The sequence below is a fragment of the Propithecus coquereli genome, unplaced genomic scaffold (genome assembly GCF_000956105.1).
Source record: "Propithecus coquereli isolate 6110/MARCELLA unplaced genomic scaffold, Pcoq_1.0 Scaffold325, whole genome shotgun sequence".
In the NCBI taxonomy this organism is placed as follows: domain Eukaryota; kingdom Metazoa; phylum Chordata; class Mammalia; order Primates; family Indriidae; genus Propithecus; species Propithecus coquereli.
In genome coordinates, this window is record NW_012148897.1 from 181,661 (window position 1) to 193,684 (window position 12,024).

At 36.6% G+C, this 12,024-nt stretch overlaps 1 protein-coding gene across 1 annotated transcript in view; it reads right to left on the reverse strand.

Annotated features, from left to right (window-relative positions):
- Positions 1 to 249: 249 nt before the first annotated feature.
- IFT80 (intraflagellar transport 80) overlaps positions 250 to 12,024 on the reverse strand; it is a 117,185-nt gene continuing 105,410 nt past the window's right edge. Inside the window, 2 exon segments of the mRNA XM_012650422.1 lie at positions 250 to 360; positions 9,614 to 9,737. Of these exon segments, the coding sequence (XP_012505876.1) occupies positions 250 to 360; positions 9,614 to 9,737 (235 nt within the window).

Below are 12,024 nucleotides of genomic sequence, written 5' to 3' on the forward strand. Positions count from 1 at the left end.
AATCAATGCTATACAAGCATATCATAAGTATATAGTAATATTTTGCTAATTATAGGGCTAGGAAATATGAAAGATGGAATTACATCAATTATGTTGTTTCATCTTTTTGAATGTACTTTTAGTATTAAATACACAGCAAATGCTTATACTTCAAGATGATGCCTTTTTCTTTGGCAATCAAAACATGTTATCCTTGGTTAATCAGAATTCATTTCAAAAGATGAAACTTCTTACAGGTAAGCACAGCATTTAGTGCTGTAGACTCACACTCTTATTGGACTGGCTGCTTGATGATCGCTCTTGTTCTTTAGTAATTTCCATCTCAATTTTGGCTTTGATTTTCTCCCAATCTATTTGAAGCTGCAATTAAAAAAAAAAGAAATATACTTATATAGCATAAGATATTTTTGTTTAATCCAAAGTAATCAGGAGTAAAAATAGAATGTATGGCTTCTAAAACATTAGGGGAAAACGAGGCATCAAAGAAAAGTTAATAGGAAGAAATAATGCTCAAAAAACATGAAATAGCTTTAAGAATAAGACCCAACAGAAAAATTATATAATAAAAGCAAAGACTCTCATTGTGATTCAGAAGACTGAAATCTAGTTGTAGCTATTTATAAAAGGAGCATCTAAACAGGTGCTCAGGGACAAACAAAGTAGGGGAGAAGATGGACTGCTCTCCTTCAAATAAGAGGAAAAATGGACAGGTTCTGGTCACTGAGCCATTTTTCAAATAGGCCAGTCCTTCACATCTTACGTATTGAAGTTTCCATTAAAAGCCCGGCTATGAGGAAAGATAAGGGATCATTAGCTTCCCCTAAGCATATTCTGCAAAGGGGGCTCCTTTGCGACAGTTCTTAAAGTGACATAAAGACATAGTGGTCATTGACAATGACCAAAGAATATTAGAGGAAGCAGAAGGAAAGAAAGATTGGGAAACACATAAAAAGAATAATTAAAAAGTGATAACATTTTTGTCTGTTTGCTTCCCTTCTAACCATGAAGCAGTCTCCCCTCCCCTAGTTCAGCCCTATCCCTCTCCTAAGTTCATTGGACTTGATATTAGGAATGGACACTGCCCAAGATCCATGAACAACTTTTCTTTTTTTTCTTTTTTGAGACAGAGTCTCAACTCTGTTGCCCGGGCTAGAGTGCTGTGGCATCACCGTAGCTCACAGCAACTTCAAACTCCTGGGCTCAAGTGATCTTCCTGCCTCAGCCTCCCAAGTAGCTGGGGCTACAGGTATGTGCTACCATGCCCAACTGATTTTTTCCATTTTTAGTAGAGATGGGGGTCTCGCTCTTGCTCAGGCTGATCCTGGACTCCTGACCTCAAGCAATCCTCCCGCCTCGGCCTCCCAGAGTGCTAGGATTACAGGCGTGAGCCGCCGCACCCGACCTTATGAAGAACTTCTTTAGGAAAATACATTCTACCATTTAACAAAGTTTGGAAATCACTAATTTAGGAATGTGTATACTCTCTGAGGTAAGACATGGGAAAAACTGGGTCCTAGATTAAACTAACTCTGACGTACAATGAAATAAACCCAAACCCCAGAGACTGAGCCAAAAGTGAATAGGTTTTTACCTCCACGTAAGGGATGTGAGTGCAATAAGTAGTCTTAACCCAGACTGAGGTAATACTTGCTGCTTGAACAGATCCATCTTAAGTCACTGGGAGATTAATTTAACCTTAACAGGACACTTCATGTTTCCTTTACTTTGTGCTGGAAGTTGATGAAATTAAGTATTTGGTTCTTTTTTATTTCAATATCCTATATCTGAATTTCTTTGAAGTAATTTGTAAATATTTTGGGTCACATTTGTTTAAAATAATAATTCTGGATGTGAGGGTGATCTGGCTGTGACATCTGTCATCCCATTGATCACCAGGGTTTATTCACTTGATCTGGCTGGCTAGGTGGGTGTCCCCTTCCTCCCTCACTGCTCTGTGTGTGTCCCTCCTGAAGCTGTGCAGTCATAGAGGACGACCTTCCCCAATGGAGGAGGACCACTCTTTGGTCAAGGGTATATTAGTAGCTGTGCTCCCCTGCTAGAACCTCCAAACAGGCTCTTGAAATAATAATTCCACATATTTATCTACAATACATAAAATAGATTAATTAGTAAAATTCCTCCTACTCATAGAAGACAAATATCTGTGCTAAGAGACAAGTGATAGCTTGTTGAAAAGCAGAGCAAATGTTAGATTATTTGAAAGTCTCATTTTTCAATTAGGCCAAAACTTGATATTTTTTAAATGGCAAAACACTCATTTCTATGTCTACCAAAATATTTACAAAGACAACACAACTTGATGAATGCCTTGGCCTTCCTCCAGCCTTAAACTGGCTTTCATATGTTTCTCAAATCAATCTCAATAAAACCATATATTAATGGTACACCGAACACCTGTTGCTCTGTTACACTCGAAGTCCATCAAGTAAATTGATGATATTTATAGCAGTTACTTGTTATAATACAAATGAGGGTGTCAGTTTATAGCTATCCTACTGAAAATAAAAATTTCATTTTTACTTTGGCCTTTACCCAGTTTTAGAACAGCGTTCTACAGATAATTTAGTTCTTGGATTAGAATATTTATAATAGTAGGCTTTAGATAAGGATGTTCTCTGACAGCTGTCAAGTGACTTCTATACTAAAACCAATCCTTTTCTAGTATAGGGAGTCCCGATATTATTTTGTACTTCTTATTCTAGTCCCAAGTCAATTCTTAATCAAATAGAAGCAATTTCAAAATCATAACAAATGGCTCTCCATCCTCTACCTCATCTCTCTCTCAGCTGAAAATCAGCTTCCCACTTTATAGAGAATATCGTGGCCATCAGGCATGAACTTACCTGTATCTGTACCCACCCTTATCTCTTTTCCTTCTATCTCAGGCCAATCTCCTCACATGTCCCTGATCCCATCTTCTTCAACACGTCTAGAGCATCTGCCTTCAATTATTATTCACATATTCAATTTCCTTCTTTTCACTAGATCCTTCTCATCATCTTTGCTTCTTTACTCTGTCTCCCTACAAGCTACCACTCATCCTCTCCCCAGACCACTGTAATATGACCATGTTCTTGCCACACTTTAGGAACGTTCCATTAAAGCCACCGTCATCTGTTTTCAGTCCTTCTCCTATACACTTTCTCTGCATGATTCAATTATTCATTCACGAAATATTTAGTGCTTAGTATATGCCAAGGATTGTCCTAGGGATGAGGATTCAGCAGTGAACAAAAGGATAATAATCACTGTCTTCATAGATAATAAACTCTCACAGATAATAATGGAAGAGACAGATAATAAAATAAAAACATATATATAGGATATCAGAAGTGGTAAGTGTTTTGAATATAGGGAGAGGAGATAGTGAGCACCAGGGGTGGAACAGGAAGTTTGAGTGTCATCAATTTACTTGATAGACTTTTGGATGTATTATGAATAGAGTGATCAGAGAAGTTGATGTGTCTGAAAGATTGACATTAAGACCTGAAGGAGATGAGTGAGTGAACTCGTGTGTATCTGGGGAAGGGCATGGTGACGTGGGACAGAACAAGGCCTGAGATAGGAGCATTCTCTAGACCTTGTTGAGCACTGCTCTTTGAAAAATCTCTCATACTAGACTGTATATTACAACTGTCTTCTGATTTCTGTTCTCCTTTCTAAATACTTCTTTCTTTCTCTCTCTCTCTTTTTTCCCCCTATATGCTTCCCCTAGACAATGTCAGAGAGGAAATATAATTTCTCCTCAACCCTCATAAGTTCGTAGTTGGGACTTGTAAAATGTTTTGTTAGACATGGAAATGAGTGTTTTGTCATTTAGAAAATACCAAGTTTCGGCCAGGCACAGTGGTTCACGCCTATAATCCTAGCACTCTGGGAGACCAAGGCAGGAGGATCACTTGAGCTCAGGAGTTCCAGACCAGCCTGAGCAAGAGCGAGACCCTGTCTCTACTAAAAACAGAAAAAATTAGCCGAGTGTGGTGGTGCGCATCTGTAATTCCAGCTACCTGGGAGGCTGAGGTAGGAAGGTCACTTCAGCCCAGGAGTTTGAGGTTGTTGTGAGCTAGATTGACACCATGGCACTCTAGCCTAGGCAAGAGAGTGAGACTGCGTCTCAAAAATAAAAAAATAAAAAAAATCCAGTTTTGGCCTGATTGAAAAATGAGTCTTTCAAATAATCTAACATTTGTGCTGCTTTTTATAGATCTCTGCGACAAGAGACAGATTAAAAAGAGAAAAATAAGCAAATTTATTAATGCCTGTACTGTGCATCATGCAGGACAAACATTAATGAAAGGAAATTCAAAGCAGTGTCTTGGAACTCTTGGCTTATATAGCATCTTCAACAAAGAACAATAAATATCAGAAAAGTGACAAGACAATGGAAGGCAGTTTTAGGCTTGCAGAGGTAGGCAACTGTGGGGGGTAAATATATGGGCAGAACCTAATGGAGTAAGGTTTGTTTGTGATTCCTCTGGTGTCATCTCGGAGCTGACAAAAGTTGTCTCGAGTAAAGGAGAATTCATATCCTGTTTTTAGGTGGAAAAGGAGGAGGATAGAGAGAGCTCTTCTTCCATTTTCTTCTTCTTAATTGCCTTTAGCTCAAAAATATTTATGTCAAAGAGGCATATTTTGCGGTATCACATTCTGATTTCCTTCAATATTAACTGTTAATATTCACGAGGGTTCCAACCATAGCTTTCTCATGCTTTCCCTAGGAGATCTCCTCAACTCATATAGCTTCAGCTATATACCTCTACAGTCATGACAATAAATTTAGTTATCTAGCCCTGATTTCTTCTTTGCCAATATCCTTTGGTATTCACATTTATATTTCTAATTGCCTACTAGATATCTCCACCTGGACACCTCACAGACTCTTGAAACTCAAAAAACATTGTATATATTCACGTATTCAAACTCAAAGGTCCAAAACTTATATATTCTCATGTATTCTGTATCTAGATTAATAGCATTCCCCCATCCACTAGTTGCCCACACTAGAAATGTTGAAGCCATTCTCAAATTCCTTGCCTTGCCTCAGCACCTCTCCTCCCACCCCCAGCCACAACTGTTCTCTTAATTTTACCACTGAACTTTTTCTTACATTAATCTTCCCCTTTCCCTCTCCTAGTAGGGTTATTATAATAACTTCCTAACTGGCATCCTAGTCACCACCCTCACCTCTAATCTAACTTTCACATTTGAAGTTACCTTTCAAGTCAGTCTCTTGATTACAAACCTCCAAGTCTTCTCATTGCCTTCACTATGGAGTCCATTCTCCCAACATGTTATTAAGACTCTTCAGTGTCTTGTCCCAACCAGTATTCTAACCACTCAGGACCCAGAGTGTTCACTCAGGATTCCTCCCCATTCTTTCAGGATCCCATAGATTTGCTCTTATTATTTAATATCATATCTTTTTACTGACAGACAAACTTGTAAGATAGTTTTGTGGAAAATTTTAAGTTTCCATTTCTTTTTAAGAATCAGGATTTTAAGAGGGAAAAGTGACCCTATTACTTCCCTTCAATGGCTTCCTATTATTTAATTTGCCCTATTAAATCCTCGAGTCAATCTCTCTGTTGCTTTCACTCTTTCACTTCAGAGCCTTCCCTCACCTGGAACAAGTCCATCCCCACTGCCACGCACCCACCCCAACCCCACCCTCAGTCAGCTCCTACTGTTCAACCTTTAGAGCTCAGCTCAAGTATCATTTGATTTGCTTAGAAAAGGCTCTGCTGGGGCCAGGAGTGGTGGCAGGGTGCAGTGGCTCATGCCTGTAATCCTAGCACTCTGGGAGGCCAAGGTGGGAGGATCACTTGAGCTCAGGAATTTGAGACCAGCCTGAGTAAGAGCGAGAGCACCATCTCTACTAAAAATAGAAAAATAAGCGTGACTCTGTCTCAAAAAAAAAAAAAAATCTATATATATATGTATAAGAAAAATCTGTGCTTATTCCCCTACCCTAGGACAGGTTCTTCATTCATAAAGTCTTATAGCATCACTTACACCTCCTTCAAGGCAAGTATCACAATCAAATTAACAATTAACTATATAATTAACTGTCACCTCCATTTGAATATAAACTTCAAGAGGCCAGGGCGAGTGTCTGTCACATTTACTATTATATCCCAAGCACCAAGGAGAGAATATTTTTCACAGAAGGCACTCAATAAATACTGAATGAATAAAAGGTAAATAAATACTCAGCAAATAAGTGATCACCTAACAATATTGTAAGGTCTTAAAATCTGCAAGGCAGCTTAGGTAGCATCGATAGCTAAGTTTAAAGTGGTTTGTTGGCTGGGCATGGTGGCTCATGCCTGTAATCCTAGCACTCTGGGAGGCCGAGGCAGGCGGATTGTTTGAGCTCAGGAGTTCGAGACCAGCTTGAGCAAGAGCAAGACCCCGTCTCTGCTAAAACAATAGAAAGAAATTATTTGGACAACTAAAAATACATAGAAAAAATTAGCTGGGCATGGTGGCACATGCCTGTAGTCCCAGATACTCGGGAGGCTGAGGCAGGAGGATCACTTGAGCCCAGGAGTTTGAGGTTGCCGTGAACTAGGATGATGCCACGGCACTCTAGCCTGGGCAACAGAGTGAGACTCTGTCTCAGAAAAAAAAAACAAAAAACATGGTTTGTCCAAAGTAAAGTGTTGACTCTTTAAGATCGTTTTCAAAATTCTATACTTTCTGAAATTCTGCTCATGAATGATTTTTTTCACTCTTTTTCCTAGAATAATGTTTTAAGCATTTCTTGGATCTTCTACTTCTTGCACAGAGTATATATTCAATAGATTGAATGCATTCTTTGAGTGGATTTTATTTTCCAGACTTAAAATTTATTTTATAAATATTTGCTAAACACCATTGTAGATCAAGTAAAATTACTCTAAATAATAGGGTTCTTGGAAAACAGTACTCCTTGTATGAATCCCAGATGCCATATTTTAAATTAGAAATGGCCAAAAAATGTTTCAGGGCTCATAAACATAAGTGTATACCAAATTCTCACTTGTTCCCTTATAATAGACTCCACTCACTTACAAACTTTTACATGGTATACATTGTTAGCCCACCAGAATTCACCAGATATCTAGAATAAATTTCTCAGTGTTATTTTTAAATGACCCTTTTCTATTCAACTCTTAGTTCTGAAATAAAACGTTTATGTAATCACAATTTTGGCAAAGACAGATAAGGAGAGATAATAGATTATGACTAGATTATAGACTTAAATGAAACCAAAAGATCAGCAAGCAGTACAGATATCCCCAAAAGCTATTTTCCTAGGGTTAAATTTTATTTCATTAGTAGGAAGTTTTTAAGTCAAAAAATAATTTTCATCTTAACACACTAACTGCCACACTAGAAAAACAATTTTTTCCCTGGGCCACGGTGTTTTCGAAAACAAAATGATCCTTTCTAATTTAATGAAAAATTTGTTATTTTTTTAGTGTTTTCTGTGAGTTATATACAATTGAGTTATATGTGAGTCATGACATACTTCTTGAATTTGTTTCAGAGAATTGACTCTTCATATGCTTCACAAGGCACTGGGCTCAAAACTAGCATGAGTTAAATACAACTCACACGGCAGTTAATGTGTTAAAATACTGCTTTATGATTTTTAGTTAACTCCAAATGACATTTATGAAGAAGAGAAGTAGGAAACTAGAACATAGTGCCATAGGGAGTCAAAGTAACCTACATAGTTTCAGGATGAAAAAAAAACCCAAAATATCTAAGAAAGCCATGTTGCTCTGGTTATCCCACTTTGGAAATTTCTGTTACTCTTGTGATTGAAGTATTACATTTTGATAACAGTTAAATACATATATAATGAAAAAGAAGATATGGATGTTAAGTTTTTGCTATCTAAAATAAAATTTCTTTTAGGGTAAGACTATATTTTCTATGTTCTCAAAAGTACCTCATGTGAAAATATAGAAAAAATATTGATGATGATGAGGAGAGGAAGCAGAGTAGCATTAATCTGGTTTAGAATTATGCAATAAAATAAATTTAAGGTGGGTGCTCAGTTTTAACATATGGCCATATTTTCAAAACTGACAAATAGATCAGACAATCTGGTGATTCTCTGGGCTGCTTAGCACTGTATTGGTGGTCTATGAATTAGGATATAGCCGCAGAGATCCCAAGGACCCTGAGTTTGTCCTAGCAGTAGAGCAAGCCCAAACTCTAGGGTTCACTTCAGTACTAAGCAGGTTCCAAATGAAAATAAAAACAGTTTGTGGAGCTTCTATAAAACACATCCCATTTCTACCATAAAATTCACAGTCGTAGCTATCCTGGATCCAGATGTTGAAGTTGCACTGCTAAACTCTAAGAATGACCCAAAAGGCCTCACTACCCTGAAAACTTTTCTGAAGTGCAGAAATGTAGACCAAGACACACAGTATTCTAAATATGATAAGTGGATTATGTTGGCTTTAGTAGAAATTGTAAGTACCTTCTCACTCTTCTCTCCTCTTCCCAAGGCTCCTCTAACCCACCCTGCCCTGAGGATGGATCAGAACATTACATTTTATTCTATTCCAAGGAGGAGTGCTCCCAAATAGTCTATAAGCTCCACGAAGACAGAGGCTGTATCTGATTCAGCACCTAGCATAGTGCCTAGCCCAGAGTGAGATCTCATAAACATTTTTTGAATAAATGAATGAATAAAAGGCTAAATAAAGTTGTTCACAGAGCTGGAAGCAAGGTCAGCCCTGTCTTGGAATCACATCTGTTAGGAATTAAGCCTCTTGGATCTACATGGCTAGTGATGTGAGCTCTATTTCTGCTATCTGAGCCTAGAAGGATCTGGGTTAAGTGGCCACAATCAGTTCTGCTCAAGGCAATGGAACAAACTCTCTTATTCTAGTTTTCCTTGTGGGCTGATATAAGATGCAATAACTTTCTTCTTTATATTTTTTCTTTTTAAAAATATTCATTCATTCATTCATTCATTCATTTATCTTCAGAGACAGGGTCTCACTGTGTTGCCCAGCCTGGCCTTGAACTCCTAGGCTCAAACAATCCTCCTGTTTCAGCCTCCCAAGTAGCTGGGACTACAGGTACATGCCCCAGAATGACTGTTTTCTAATTTGAGTGATAAAATCTGAGATTCTGGTAGATTCTCCCAAACGGGAGGCAAAGGTTCAGTCTCCTTTGATTCTAGGCAATAAAGACTTAGCTAGCATCAGCACCTCTATGAGGTACAACCTAGCTCCCCAGAATTCTACAAAGTGACCAAGTATGAATATTCTGGCCTGTGTCCTTTGTGCTTACATATTTCCCCTGCAGCAAGAGGAGCAGCTGGTGGAAGATAAAATTCAGGACTTAGAAGCTTTTATCCCAGTTATCTATATTATTTGTTTAAAAATATCAGCAAGTACCTAAACTTAACACAAATTGAATATTATGAAAACGTGGCTATAAGATTCCAGGAAAAAATTGTAAAGAAAAAAGTAATTCTTTTAAAGATTATGGTATGAGTCATTCAATTTTTGTGTTGTTGAGATGAATATGGTACATATTTATAAAGCACATACATTACTATAAAATATTGTTTAATACTTACACCTTCTGCATATTGCAAGTATCGTTTATTAGTTTCCTGTTTACCAAATGTCTCCAAAAACTTCTGACGGTAAGCAAGAACTGTATCAACATGTGTTTTGTATTTTACAGCCAATTCCAGTGCCCTGTAATGAGAAATAAAACAGATTATCAGCATTGCTTGTGTTAGACTCCATGGAGAGTGGAGTTAAGGGGCAGAGGGTAACTAGGTGTTCCCTCTGCTTATTTCATAATATGAAATGTCATTTTCTACCTTATCCATTTTGCAAATTCCTATTTATACTTAAAGGCCCAGATCAAACATGACTTCCTCTCCCTGACCAGCTTTCCTTGTAGAAATAAATGACCATTATCTTATCTATAGTCCATACCATTTATACATACTATTATTATAGCACTGCTTATAGTGTATTATTATTTATGAGTCTATGTCCTTCACTAGCCTATACATTTACTGAAGGGAGATCTGGGTTTCATGACTTTTTGGTGAATACTACGGAGTGCAGGTGTGGCAAATGTTCACTGAAAATTTTTTTGAAATCATCATATAATTCAAGTGAATGAACTTCCCCACAATGTAAGCAGTTCAATTACCTTGACCATTTTTATAAGTCTATAATGAGTTTATAGAATTAAAAACTGATATCCTTATGTTATCACTATAGCAAATTAATAATTGTATGAAAATAACAAATTGAAGCTAAGAAGTCTAACAAAATGCCTTTTGCCATTTAAGTCTCCGAAGAAGCTAATAGCCATTTGAACTCTGTAATTCAATCAATATTTATTTATCTATGCAACTCAGTTATTTTTAAAGTAATATTTTATTTAAATAGCAGATAAGAACTAAATGAATAGCTGAAAACAGTGGTAAAACACCAAAGACACAAATCTACACACTGATAACAATTTGCAGGAAAATAAAAAGATTAATCCTCAGTTCCAGGCATACTTTCACAAGAAGGTTTTGGACAGCACCTTAGCCACTGCAATCCTGTGCATAACTCATATTACTTGAGTCAGGAACAACCCAGTGGACTATACCTTTTCTACACTGTTCACCATCATTTTGTTTTAAAATATGGATAACAGTCATCATAACAGTAAAAAATATATTATTTCTCAAGTTCTCTTGCTTTCTAATATGACATGTGACTTATGAATATTTCAATCATCATTTATCACATCCAACTATTATAAATCTGTTGCTTTAGACAAGACTGACTAGTGATTAGATTTTTTGCAACTTGAGACTCTTCAGTAGGAAAATCCAGTTCATTCTTAGCATGCTTTGGTTTGTCTTACTATTGATCAAACTAAGTAGTCACTTTAAAAACTATTTTAGATATGCTGTGTGTATTCATAGACAGTTGAAACAGACATTAAGGATTTAATATGAAAAATGTAAATATAAGTTATGTATACTACAGATGGTAATGTCAAAATTAAGCAAAATGATTTCTTATAAATATATATTGACATATGCTATATTGTAAAATCCAAGGGTCAGTATTTGCTACCCATCACAGACTTTCACAAAGTTCCCTTATTTCTCTGTGACTTTAAGTCTTTCAGAGAGACAGAAGATAGGCAGAAGGGAATATGAAGGTTCTAGAATATAGAGGAACAAAAGTGGAAGATAAAAGAAGGGAAAAAGCAATTCACAGAAGCTCAAAAGAGAATAAATGGAAGTAAAGATGCCTCAATTCTTCTAACCTTCTTCCATATAATTTATCCCTAAGCCTCTGATTCCAGTGGTGTATGTGTGAGTGGATAGCACTTTTAGAAGCTCCATTTCCCATTCGTTCTTTATGATTGTACGTGATGGGGGAAGGAGATCTTAATTATGTAAAACTGAAAGTGTTCTAAATGGAGAGTACGTAAGCATCAATTCTGGGTTGAGGCTTTTCAAAAATTCCAAAAAAGATACTGTGGTATAGAACATCAATGCCTTTAATTATGTAGAAAGAATAGACTATCATGTCTAATCCTGCATTTAGATGCTAGATCCTAAGTATTATCTATCATTGTCATTATTATTATAATAAAATACGTATTAATTATCTGATTGAAAAGCAATGGCTAAAGGTAAACATTCAAATGATATGTGCTATTTTAGATGTTCTCTAAAAGCACACACTGGGTAAAAAATGTTTCCTTACCACATTTAGGAGGGAACTTACTCCAAATTATGTAAGGGTTTTGGGAACAGTATGTCTCTAGTTTTAAAATGGTTATTTGGCAACCAAACAAATGTGACATTAGATTCTAAGGCTGGAATAAATCCACATATTTTAAATAGAAGTTATATAAAAAGATGTTATAACTTCAAAATATGATCTTTGCATAACTTCAATGAAGCAAAATAACTTTGTGCAATGGAAGATTAGAAATTATTTTTATTAATACTTC